General features: G+C 40.0%; 1 protein-coding gene across 1 annotated transcript; it reads left to right on the top strand.

The window, feature by feature from the left end:
• The first annotated feature begins 12,104 nt into the window (after positions 1-12,104).
• Positions 12,105-13,109, top strand: LOC110932125. Its single transcript, XM_022175483.1, has 2 exons — positions 12,105-12,762; positions 12,877-13,109. The coding sequence occupies exons 1-2, from the start codon at positions 12,105-12,107 to the stop codon at positions 13,107-13,109; spliced, it is 891 nt and encodes a 296-aa protein (XP_022031175.1).
• Positions 13,110-14,025: the final 916 nt, after the last annotated feature.

The following is a 14,025-nucleotide window of genomic DNA, read 5'->3' as shown; positions in this document are numbered from 1 at the left end:
GGCATCCTCCCAAGCAAAGAAGAGAAAACAGAAGACTGAACACGCCCCGTGCTCAGCCAGCACGGGGCCGTGCCCAAGAAGCAGCAGAAAAGACAAACCTGTAGAAGCTTCTATTGCCCACCACGGGGCCGTGTCCAGTGAGCACGGGGGCGTGGTGAAAGTACAGCAGGCGCATTAATTGTAATTGCGAATTACAATTAATGAAGAGAGAGAGAGAGTGTCAGACGGGCACGGGGGCGTGTCCAGCGGACACGGGGCCGTGCCCAGCCTTCTGTTCAGCCTATAAATAGGAGTGCTTGGTTTCATTCCAACTCATCCCTTGGCACACCACCTCTCTCACACTTCATCCACCACCCACCACCACCATAACACCATCATCCACCACCATCATCAATTGTCCATCGTAGAGTGTGTGAGTCGTCTCGGGATCCAAGATTGATAGTAAGAGTTCTTGACAATCAAGGCCATGTTTGCCTAAGTCTCTTACATCACTTGGTGAAGACAAGTGTTTAGTATAATACTTTTTATTTTTAATCTTTTGCACTTTTTATTTGGTTTTGTATTAATGACTTTAATAACTAGTTTCTTATGTTGAAGGTGATCTTTCCTTATCGTTTGTCCGTGGTGTCTTGGCATTATTTTACTGTCTATATAAAATAAAAGATTTTCACCATTCATATCTCCACGGTCTATATGGAGGTATGTTGGCTACCTGGTCGGGGGTTAAGGGAACGGTATGGTAAGGGTCTTGCCCTTGTTCAGCGTTTAGAGGTCCTGCAAGGGACCTGGGTCAAATTTAGTAGGATCTCCTTCAATGCCCATAGGTATTGGATGGCGGGGATCCAAACTCTTTGACCCCCTCATAAGTTAACTACTATTAATACTATAACCCGGCTATTTAGGACTGTATCCCTGCTGACTCAGACTACTTAGCCGAGGGTAACGTCACCGCCAAAAGCGGGGCCTACCATAATTTGCATTAATAACTTAATTCATTATCTTCCAATAATCCAACCCTTTAGGATTGTATCCTTGCTGACTCAAACTACGGGGTTGAGGGTAACGTCGCCTTCAAAAGAGGGGCCTACTACAATAACTAAGATAATCTCTTAAACAAGTGCAAAAGTGCGAAAATAATCAAAGGTTATACTAATACACGAGTCGGATCCAAGTGATTCATCTTGTCTATCTGTTTTTATTTTATTTTTATTTTTCAGCATTTAGTTAGTTTTTATTTTTCTAGTTTAAAACCTTTTTCTAACTTTTTGATTTGATTAGACGTTGAGGATAAACCGGTACTAAAAGCTCTTGTGTCCTTGGACGACCTCGATATCTTACCAACACTATACTACGTCCACGATGGGTGCACTTGCCCATATGTGTGTCTAGTATTAGTAAATATCGTGTTTTATAAATTTAAAACTTGGCTAAAAAGTGTAAAAGGGCTTAAAATATACATCAAAGATATATAACACCTCGCACACATCACTTATCATCCTCAGACGGATGGGCAGTCTGAGCGCACGATTCAAACTCTAGAAGACATGCTTCGGGCATGTGTCATCGATTTCGGCAACAGCTGGGAAAAGCATTTCCCTTTGGTGGAGTTTTCATACAATAACAGTTATCACACCAGCATACAAGCCGCTCCATTCGAGGCATTGTACGGGCGTAAATGCCGGTCACCTCTCTGTTGGGCAGAGGTGGGGGATAGTCAGATCACGGGTCCAGAAATTATAGTGGATACCACGGAAAAGATTGCACAAATACGACAACGCATGGCGACAGCTCGCGACCGTCAGAAAAGCTATGCGGATAAGCGTAGAAAGCCATTGGAATTTCAGGTCGGGGACCGGGTTTTACTTAAAGTCTCACCCTGGAAGGGTGTGGTTCGTTTTGGCAAACGGGGCAAACTCAATCCGCGGTATGTCGGACCATTCGAAATTGCAGAAAGAATAGGCAAAGTGGCCTACAGACTGAACTTACCCGCTGAACTCGGTGCTGTTCACAATGTTTTTCACGTGTCAAATCTGAAGAAGTGCCTGTCAGATGAGACCCTCATAGTTCCTTTGAAGGAGCTCACTATCGACGAGCGGTTGCAGTTCGTCGAGAAACCTGTTGAAATCACAGACCAGGATGTTAAGGTCCTCAAGAACACGAGAATCCCTCTTGTTCGAGTTTGTTGGAACTCCCGTCGCGGCCCAGAGTTCACTTGGGAGCGCGAAGATCAAATGAAACTCAAGTATCCCCAGTTATTCGGAACCAATGCAACTACTACTGAGGCTGAAGCTACTACTGCAGAATTTCGGGACGAAATTCCAAATCAACGGGGGAATGATGTGACACCCCAGGAAAACCAGTAAACGATACAACTTACTTAGCTTCCTCAGTAACCGCATGCTAAATTTCGGGACGAAATTTCTTTCAAGTTGGGATAATGTGACAACTCGAGTTTCCGACTTTCACTTTCACATTTATTGCACGTTGACTTTGACTGTTTAGTTGTTTGACTTGTTGACTTGTAACAATACACGTTGTGTTATAATGAAACGTATTATGATTGTTGGATATGTTTTGTGCTATATGATAAAACGTATTGCGATGGTTATAGGAATATGTGTTAATGATATAGTGTGAACCTGTTAGTAAACACTTGAACTAGTTAAGTCCTGGATAACCTTCACAATGAAACAAGTGTGTCTCGCCAAGTTCACCTCGACGAAACAGAGTTTCGTTTCGTCAACAACCTACTCGACGAAACGTATGTGTTTCGCCGAGCCCATATTCGCCGAAGCCCATTACGGGCCCAGTACGGTAAAACGAGTATAATAACATACGCAGACTTCTGTTTCATACGTTTGGCAAAAATAAGAAAACCCTAGAGCTTCCTGTTCCCTGTTGACGGCAATTGTGTGTTCCCGGAAACCCGAATCGATCTAATTGCTATTCCATCCTTCGTGGTTAGTGTCTAATCATGGTGTAATTGTTTGATTTAAATCTTTACTATATGTTTTGCTTGAAGTCAATGTGGTAGATGCTGAATAAAGTTTGTGTTCATGTGTGGCTAATGATTTGACAACAATAGGATCCATGCTATTGGTTACAATTATAGTATATCAAAAATCGGATTACTTGTTAATGATAATCAGTATAGGGTTTCGATAGGCTGGTTATGTGTTCGGACTCTCGTGAAATGTCTAAATCATATGTTAGATCGTTTAAAGTTAAAACCGTGATTATGTTATGATTAGTAATCGATAACTATGAATGAATTGCTATATAGATACCGTATGAATTATGCATTAAGATTACTGTATGATGTTCGTATGATGTTGACGGCTGTTAGGGTTTGCTGCATTATTTGCGTAACTGGTAATTGACGTAACTGACTTAGGCACGAAACGGAATTTTTGGCGAAACAGAAGGGGTGTTTCGCCAAGGGTGTTTGGCGAAACAGAAGGGGTATTTCGCCAAGAGTAATTGACGAAACAGAATGTGTTTCGCCAAAGGAGTTCACGACGAAACAGAATGTGTTTCGCCAATCTGTGTTTCGCCGATTTGGATAATTTTGCACAGTAACCTGATTTAACTCTGTTAGAGGTTAACTGGATTTGATTAACTGCTGTTAAGTGATATGCATGACTTATATGATATTGGATACATGTTAGTACTTCTGTGGTTATACCTATACGTGAACAACTTGGATATAAACTGATCATGTATACGTGCGTACCTTAGGACGTGATTGATTAACTGTGAGCACATACTTAGCATACCGAGCAAACCAAGGTGAGTTCACACAGCCAAGGCATGGGGTTCCCAAGGTGGGAATGGGTTTGGATTATTTACTTGTTCTTACCTAGCTTATGGAACTTAGTTATATGGTCCTCGGGTGAGGAAGGGTTATTGATAAGATACGACTAGACTAGTGATACTTAAAGAACTGATCTTCGCACACACGCCGGGGTTGGCCGCGATAATATGACTAATCTTCGCACACATGCCTAGGAAGGCCGCGAACTATACACTAAACTTCGCACACATGCCGGGGCCGCGATACAAATATACCTAGTCTAGAATACTTGGGAATTTTCCCTAATCTTCGCATACATGCCTAGAGGGCCGCGATATGAACTAATACGATACATGACTTAATGAACAAACACAAGGCTTACTATACTATTACGATTACTGAACTATTAATTGTGAACTCGCTCAACTAGTTGTTGATTCTCTACTGCATGCCTTGCAGGACCTTAGGTACATATGGAGCTTGCACAGGGAGGAGCAGGTCGTTGTGGGACATGGATCGTGGATGCCATGTTAAAACATTTAAACATTTGAACTTATGTTATACATTGGGTTTTCATACTTATGCTTTTGCTACACCTTGAAACTATAATTATGTTTTGAACAGCTATCGTATTGAATGATTGGTTTGCATTTACTTTTACTTGATATTAATTACATGTTCAATATGATTGGTGGCTTGATCCTGGTCATGTCACGCCTCCAAGCGGTGGTACTTCGCGTGTGGATTTTGGGGGTGTGACAATATAGGAAACTTCCTAGAAATCTCATATTTCCTACCTATAAACAGGAAGCTTATGATTCATTTTTCTTTGCTCATTTCTTCTATTCTTCTCTCTATACGTTGGTGTTCTAACCAATAATCACCGATGCGATGTTCTGTCAGATCGATTCAGGAACCAACTAACGGATGCCAAAGTGCTGTACTTTGTGAATTTCGTTAAACGGATGCCAAAGTGCTGTCTAAACAAGACTATACTTTGTGGATTTCGTTAAGGTTCGAATCTCGTGACCATCGTTAGGTTTGATTAGGTTGAACACTAATACGTATTCCATTCTGTTAAACTAAATGTTTAACTACTCGAAACTCTACCCCATACACTTACAATCAAAATGGATGCTTAATCATCAGAGGATTCAGAACTATAAAGTAGATGCTTAGAATCAAGATGCTTGTTTAATCAAGACTATACGCTAACAAGGTGAGTCCATTCTCTTTTCTCACCGTTTGTGAGTCATTATCTTTTTATCAAATTGCTTCCAAATTCATGTTTGTTTTCAAAGTTATAATTACAGGGATTAAGTCTTTGTAGTCTTCAATTACAGCCGGTATGTGGGGTTTTGTATACATTACTTGATAACCGTCACCATTGGACAACGGGTTAGCCAATGGGTGATATGACCATAGTCACAGAAACGAGTCGAGTGACAAATACTGTTGGGTAATTGGATGATATATAAACATTGTAATCGCTCTTAATACTGTAATTGATAACACTGTTTTCCAGTCATATTTTACAGTGATTAAGTCTTTGCAAATCCTATTATAAGATAGGGGCAAATGTAAAAACTCTTAACGCTGTGAATTATAACAAATATGTTTTTGTACAAAAATGAATGAACTCACCAGTATTTCCTGCTGACCAAATATTTTAAAACGCGTTTCAGGTAAATACAGTAGACTGGAATAAGAGTGATGATACGGCACCAAAAGGCTTAAAGACGTGGCTTATTTTATCAATTAAATTATATTAAGAAAACATGGTTTCATATATTCGGGTTTATCCCTTATTAAAGCTACATTTGTAAAAAAATGGATATTATCCCATCTGTTTAATAAATAAAATCCGGTGTTTTCTAAACTCTGATATTTTTCCTAACTCACGGTCTTGATGAAATTTCTGCTGCAATACTTTTCAAAATAATCACCGGTACCACTCGACTGCTCGCGGCTTCCGTCCAGGGTGTGGTCGGGGGTCGTGACAAAAGGTGGTATCAGAGCTAAGCCACTGGTTTAAGCAATTGGGTGTTGTAATAATACCTAAACTTAAACGAAAGAGTTAGGAATTGTTATTAACTGGTAGCAACAAGGATAGCATTTAGACTTGAACTTAAGAAAGATGCTTTAATATAAGCTTCGAGATAAGCTAATTACTTGCATAGATAAAATGTGATGGGTGTTAGTATGCCGTGAGGATGATGACTAGAACGTTGCAAGTATGGTAAATAAGCAATAACCCTTAGCCACTGTTATTTCTTATTTATTGGTACTACCTTGTTCTAGAATATGATCCGTCATGTGAATACTAATTTCCTTATTCTTTGTTGAAAGTCCTAATAAAAGATGCACTATCCAAATCAGGATTTAAGAAAGAACTATTTATGGGAAATTCAAATTACCTCTCCGGCAAAACTGGGTATGGTGTAGCAGACTCTCCAGCTTGTCCGGGTAAGATGGGGTTACCTCTCCGGCGAGAACCGGGTAAGATGGGGTATAGGATATGTCAAACAAGTGACAGAATTCCCTAATAGTATCATGACCTGATGTCTGACTTGTTTGGAAATATGAATCTGTTAAAATACATTGACCTTATGAATGGTATGTATTAATAATTACAGTATGTGGAATATATGATTATATAGATATGTATATCTATAAGGAAATCCAAAAACCATAAGGATTAACAATTTAGAATAAAACACAAGCATGTGTGTCAATGATAATTCTAGATTTCTTTATTAGGAATCTCTTGTATACATCTATAATTCCGATATCGAACATTATTTCGTTTGATCATCTGTCTCTTAACTCGTGCGACAAGAAGTATATGAACCCTTTATGTTGGGATGCCATCGAAAGTATAAGAATTCCCTTTGCGTTACCTTAGATTATTAACGCATTAGGAAACCTGTAGCTAAAGTTGTGCTAGGCACTAAACGTCTCAAAACTTACGCTAATGAGAATAATTCTACTTTCTTTAAGGACTCTTACGAAGATAATAGTGACCACGACTAGATGCACTTACAAAGACTCTTCACCTATAATCCTACTAAGATTATCAGTAACAAAAGAATTGTTGCAATAATACATGGGCTTAAAGAACTGAAATGTCATAACCATTAGTATATATGTTAAGAAAAATGAAGTAATGTATGCTTCAAAATTGAGACATTTAGATAGTGAAACCCGATCTTCGAAACACAGAATCAAGATATATGCCATGAAATGGAAAGAATGAAAAGAACTGACAGGAAGGAAATCCTGTCTGCTTCATAAAAAGGAATAACATGGAAACGATGACTCCAGAGGTGATTGCTGACTTAGGTTTAGATTTGCAAGCCAACCGGAGAAGTGACCACAAGGAGACAAGATAGACCAGCCGACAAAGTTCATCTCTGTGATGAAAGCTGCGAGTTATGCATGGAAGTAAGACATAGCATATATGGTCTCGTAATTCATTAACACGAGAGGCATGAAACTGAAAGAAATTCCGACCGACGTTTTCTCAGAGGATCTATGTAGGCTATCACCCGATCGTGAGAAGAAACTTAGAATTCATCCGAGACTAGGAACAACACCGATTATTATACCACAAAGTTAGGACTAATGTTATAGTTGATGCTTTAAGTCATAAGTCTCATAGGAAGCCGAATCAAGTACGTGCTCTTAGATTAAATTGCGGATAGATTTAATGAAATAATTAAAGAGTACCCAAGAAACAACAATCAAGGATGATGCTGAAAGATTACAAAGGAATAATGAAGGAATCAGAAAAAAAAAAGATTCCATAAGAAAAGAATTTGGGTACTAATCAAAGAAACCTATGAGAAGGAATTCTAAAAGGAGCTCATAAAACTAAGTATTTGTTGCATCGTGTAAGTGATATTAGGTATCAAGAGTTTTATAAGAATTACTGATAGATAGCAAGTTATGCCTCTAAGTATTTAATCTGTTAGCAAGTTAAAGCTGAACGTTAGACACCTTTAGGGTGACTTCAATGATTAGAAGTGTCAGTACTGAAAGGGGATTGATAACAAATGGATATTATTACCAAATTACCCAACATAAGAAAATGTAACGACACAATCAGGAAGATTGTGGATCGATTAACCAAGTCAGCTCAATCTCCACCAATGAAGAAAACCCTTTAGCATAAAACGCTTAGTTAAGTGGTGTGGGAGCAAAATAGTCTCATTACATAGAATCCCATCATCTATTGTATTAAATCGAGATAGTCATTTCCCTTCTCATTTTTGGGAAAATTTTAACCCGACCTATTTGAGCAGTATAAAGGAACACTACAAATATAGAAAGACATCCTAAGTGCATGTGTGATAAATAGGACTATCATTTATCACTCATAAGATTCTCCAATAATCGATCTGCAAGTACTAGTATTAACTGTTTAAAACACTTTATGGATGATAGTATCATCTAGTATGTTAGATATACATATAAGAAAAGCAACTATCAGGCCATGAGATCGGCAAACCATTGAAATTTAAATCAGAGAAAGGATATCACTAAAAGTCTCTCTGTAATTGGAAAGAAAAGTTTAGTTCGAGGAATGTCAAACCATTAAAGCAACTAAGCAAAGTGGACCAGTAGCTTATCAGCTAAAATGACAAGTATACATGATACATTTCATGAAATACTTAGAAATCTTTAGCTATACCTCCTGAAAATATAGAAGTAAATGCAAGACCATATCAGTCAATCATGAGAATTCCAAAAACATGCAAGATTAGTTCTGGTCGAGGTGAAGTAGAACTTAAAGCGTGGACAAGAATATACTTGAGTATCGAAAATAAGATGGAAGTATCCTTACTTGTTCCAGTAAATCTCGAGCACGAGATTTTTACTAAGGTGGGGAGGATGTAACAACTCTCACCAAAACTATTATTTCTTATCTTATTTTATCCAATAGGAAACCCTAATTGAGACCCCCAAGTAATTCTGCATAACCCCTAAAAATTTCAGAACAATTGGAATCAGGATCAGGGCCCCTAAAACGCGGGGGGGGGGGGGGGGGGGTATTTCCTAGTTGATATTATCTAAACAGTTTTCGATAGAATTCGAATTTTAAAGAACCGTCGACTCACCCAAGCTATTGAGATACGGGGCTACCCAATGCTAGGGGGTACCCCTCGCGCCACGCGATAGTCCCTCGCGCCACGCGAGGGAGCTGTTTTTCCAGTATAAATAGAGGAGTTTGGCACTTGAATTTGGGCGTTGGTTCGACGTAAAAACTCATTTTGTACGTTGAGATATCCTCTGTTTACTCCAAAAACACACACACAGCACGAAACGCTGCCGCGACAACAGGGTAATAACTCGATCACTGCTACATTTCAAACTGTTCAATTCTTTTCTTTCCTTCGGCTTTTATTATAGTAAATAGTAGCTCGGGATTATACCTTCTAAATCCCGAAACTTTGCCCGTTATTAGGGTAATAACTTTAATCACTGGTACGATACTTTATTCGATCGATTGAAACTATCCGATGGATGTTTAAGTGCTACCCACATTAGGGCTATACTTTGTCATTCGTCGTGAATTCGATGGATGTTTAAGTGTTGCACTTTGTCATTCGTTGTGAGGGTTTCGATCTCGTGATTATCGTTAAAGTTGAATTGAGTTAATACATTAATACGAGTTCTTGTGTCTAGAAATTAGAACTCATAATCATGAAGCTGTATATCAAACTTAGCTGTTAAGATAATTTAGCGGTTTAGAAAACTTAATAGCTACGACAACTTAACAGGAAAGGAAACTTAGCAGTTAAGTAAGCTAAGTAAGTTAATTAATCAGCTAGTTACGTTATTTAATTAATCAGCTAAGTAAGGTTAATCAAGTTAAGTATGATTAATTAATCAGTTAAGCAAGATTAATTAAGCTAAGCAAGATTAAATAAGCTAAACAAGATTAATTAAGCTAAGCAAGATTAATTAAGTAAATTAAACACCTAAATAGATATACATGAAAATAAATATATATGAGATAGATAATATCAAAGGAAGGTGCTATGAAGGTGTAAGAGGATATATATGTAGGTAGGAAGCTTCCTAGAAAATGTATAGGTAACTTCCTAGAAAAATATATAGGAAACTTCCTAGAAATCTCATATTTCCTACCTATAAATAGGAAGCTTAGGATTCATTTTTCTTTGCTCATTTCTTCTATTCTTCTCTCTATACGTTGGTGTTATAACCAATAATCACCGATGCGATGTTCTATCCGATCGATTCAGGAACCAACTAACGGATGCCAAAGTGCTGTACTTTGTGAATTTCGTTAAGGTTTGAATCTCGTGACCATCGTTAGGTTTGATTAGGTTTAACACTAATACGTATTCCATTATGTTAAAATAAATGTTTAACTACTCGAAACTCTACCCCATACATTTACAATCAAAATGGATGCTTAATCATCAGAGGATTCGGAACTATAAAGTAGATGCTTAGAATCAAGATGCTTGTTTAATCAAGATATATGCTAACAAGGTGAGTCCATTCTCTTTTCTCACCGTTTGTGAGTCATTCTCTTTTTATCAAATTGCTTCCAAATTCATGTTTGTTTTCAAAGTTATAATTACAGGGATTAAGTCTTTGTAGTCTTCAATTACAGCCGGTATGTGAGGTTTTGTATACATTACTTGATAACCGTCACCATTGGACAACGGGTTAGCCAATAGGTGATATGACCATAGTCACAGAAACGAGTCGAGTGACAAATACCGTTGGGTAATTGGTTGATATATAAACATTGTAATCGCTCTTAATACTGTAATTGATAACACTGTTTTCCAGTCATATTTTACAGTGATTAAGTCTTTGCAAATCCTATTATAAGATAGGGGCAAATGTAAAAATTCTTAATGCTGTGAATTATAACAAATATGTTTTTGTATAAAAATGAATGAACTCACCAGTATTTCCTGCTGACCAAATGTTTTTAAAACGCGTTTCAGGTAAATACAGTAGACTGGAATAAGAGTGATGATACGACACCAAAAGGCTTAAAGACGTGGCTTATTTTATCAATTAAATTAAATTAAGAAAACATGGTTTCATATATTCGGGTTTATCCCTTATTAAAGCTACCTTTGTAAAAAAATGGATATTATCCCATCTGTTTAATAAATAAAATCCGGTGTTTTCTAAACTCTGATATTTTTCCTAACTCACGGTCCTGATGAAATTTCCGCTGCAATAGTTTTCAAAATAATCACCGGTACCAATCGACTGCTCGCGGCTTCCGTCCAGGGTGTGGTCGGGGGTCGTGACAGCCGCGGACCGCGTGATTGGGGAACAGGAACCCGACGTGCTGAAGATTCATCTTGAGCAGTTTCTGCTCTGTGCCGGCGGATCCCACTGCTTATATATCTCCGCCTCCCCCAGCGGAGGAAGTAGCGTTTCTGCTGCAGAGACAAAGAAGCCAATCCGGGTGAAGATCACCGAGAGGAAATATATGGACGCGGGGGATACTAATTCGCCTGTGGCGGTAAGCATTTCTGTGGCCCCGGGGGGTGCTGCTGTTTTCCGCTGCGGCCAGTTTGGTGAGTCCACCGCATGTGTAGAAAAAGCGCAGAATATTGCCTCCTTTGACTTCTTTTCAAGCAATCCAGGCAGCTCACGTCTTACCTACTAGTAAGTGACTTTATTTGTCAATGTAGGCGTTGAATTTCTATGTTCTTTGGCTAAATATCTGATTTGATGCAGGTTTCTTTGCTGAGGCCCAGGTTAAGGGTGTGTCCTCTATGCCCTTGACATCTGGGGATGTTGTGTCTTCTGCTGCTGGCGGACCCAGCCTTTCAGACCTTATATCCCAGGCGAGTGTTGCCGCTGTCAGCTCTTCAATGTTGCCGCCTGTGTTTACAACTGCTGTGGCTGTGACAACCAGCCCTGTTTCTACGCCACTTCTTTCGGCGTTACCCCCGTATCCCTGTTTGACTCACCTATTGGTGTTTTCGCTGCTTCTGAGAAAGAGGTACCTGCAACTTCTGTTGCTGGTGAGTCAACAAGTGCCAGGGATGCTACTGTAAGTGACACTTGGGGGTCTAGCAGTGGTTTTGTTGATGATGGGGCCCATTTGGGTGATGATCTCTATCTGCCTACCATTTACTGGGATCTGAATGTGCAGCACAAGCGCTATCAACCTAAGTGGAAGATAGCGGAGTCGTCCAGATTGATCTTCCCCCCGGTGGTGCATCACTGAGTTGAGCGGGCATATCCCTCGGCTGAATCAACATATGTAGAGGGGTTAAATAATGAGAACTTGATGAATGCCACGATGGTGGATGCCGTCAGTCAGCCCCGGAGGCTTGTAGAAATCCGACGCCGTTGGATGCATGATAACAATGAGCTCCACCAGGCGCGTGTTGCTATTCAGGAGCTGATGGATGAAAAGTATCGCTTGGAAAGCCAACTCCAAGCTGCTGGTCTGAGGGAGAGTCGATTTGTCTCCAAGAAAAACAAGGCAGAGGAGGATCTGAAGCATGTGACAGCCAACCTTGTCGAAGAGAGGATGTTGTTGGCCCGCGATATAGCGGAAAAGGATCGGGTCCTTGCTCACGCCAAAACCGTTCAGGAGGAGTTGGAACGTAAAGCTGTTGCTGAGGCTCAAAAGATGAGGTCTGAGTTGTCTGCTAAGATGGAAAAGTTTCGTATTGACACTGATTTTGTGTCTCAGGTGCAGGAGCAGTATCAAGGTCTAACTGTGGAGTTGGAGGCGTCCAATGCCAAGGCCCAAGCCAAACTGGTTGAGATGGAGGAGTGGGACGAACAACTTAGGAAACTCCAGCAGCTGTGTGGCTCCCTTGTTTCCGAGAAAAATCAACTTGTTCAATCTTCAACCACCCATCAGGCGCGCCATAAAGAGGCGGAAAGTGCATTGGAGCAGTCAAACGCCGAGGTGGATAGCCTGACCAGCCGCCTAGCTGGTTTACAAGGTGACAGGAATTGGTTGATAACAAATGGCTTGGTTGTGGCTTTTGAGTATCTGCGCCAATCCGAGTCCTTTGTGGCACTTTTGTAGTGCATATCTGCTGCCGCTTATCAATCAGGGCACAATGACGGCGTTTACCATGGTTACTTTACTTGTCAACAAACGGATAGGATTACTCCCGCGTTCCAAGAGAATAGAGGCAAACTACAGGTGGAGATGGCGGATGCTCTTGAGGCGGCTTGTAATGATCCGCTGCCCGCGTATGCGGAGCTGATGGACAAGGTGGCCGAAGACGGCGTGGACTCCTTACGCCAGATGCTAGACATGGCGGAGGAGTCTGAAGAGGAATGAGTGTTTTTATTTTTGTTTCCACTGTTCCTTTAGATATTTTGTAAAAACACTGTTTTGTTTGGGGTGCGTGTAAGCACTGATTTCTGTCAGACATTTAATGTAATTATCATGATGAATGACGCCGCCGTTTTACTTAAGTGTGGCGATTTGACATGTAATAATGCCATGTTATTATTTTGCTGTCGTCACTTTCGTCAGACTTCTTAATCTCCTATAAATTATTTCATTCTCTTTCCAAATTTGGTAATTGAAGAAATGGGCCGACAATGCCCTAATCGGAAAATTTCCGACGTGCTTCAAAATTTGGATGCAGCGGAGGGTTTAGTCCGTCTCCAGGATCCGGTGACGGAGGAGATGATCAGAGGTAAGCAAACTGACTCCGATGATACCATGCCCCAGATAAACTGGTCTTGCAATAGTATCGGAGAAGACTGCCCTTCTAGGGCTGAAGTAGGTGTGGCTCTCCTATCGACCGACACCTTGATGCAAGTATTTCCCTCTGAGTATGTCCAACGTTGTAGGGCAGTATATGAACGACGTCGGAGTGGCCGCTGATGTGCAAACCCAGTTGGCGATCGAAGGATGTCAGCTTCTCCGGTAGATGAGGTGAATATTGATGATCTGATCATCGATCCTCATCCATTGGAGTATTATGGTGAAGCATTGTATACCCTGCAGAGGTGTTAGCAATGTTCCCCAATATGTAAATAAGTAGAACTTGTTCGTTTTTTGGTATTCCCATATGTTGGTGGTTTAGCAACAGGGACAAGTACTTGGTTTTTGTAAGATAGTTGTATGTATTTATTACCAAAATACCTATCTTTTTTGTAATGGTTAATGTATCTATTACCAAGATACCCATTCTTAGCGATGTATAGTTTTGGTCATCTGACTTATATATGAAAAATATTTCCTG

The sequence above is a fragment of the Helianthus annuus genome, chromosome 3, assembly GCF_002127325.2.
Source record: "Helianthus annuus cultivar XRQ/B chromosome 3, HanXRQr2.0-SUNRISE, whole genome shotgun sequence".
NCBI lineage: Eukaryota > Viridiplantae > Streptophyta > Magnoliopsida > Asterales > Asteraceae > Helianthus > Helianthus annuus.
This window is presented reverse-complemented; position numbering and strand designations above follow the sequence as displayed.

Excerpts from the sequence above, each read along its gene's own strand:
- LOC110932125 (XM_022175483.1), top strand. The coding sequence starts at position 12,105 with ATGGTGGATGCCGTCAGTCAGCCCCGGAGGCTTGTAGAAATCCGACGC. Across the intron at positions 12,763-12,876 it reads CCGCCTAGCTGGTTTACAAG|GGCACAATGACGGCGTTTAC; the intron begins GTGACAGGAATT and ends CTTATCAATCAG.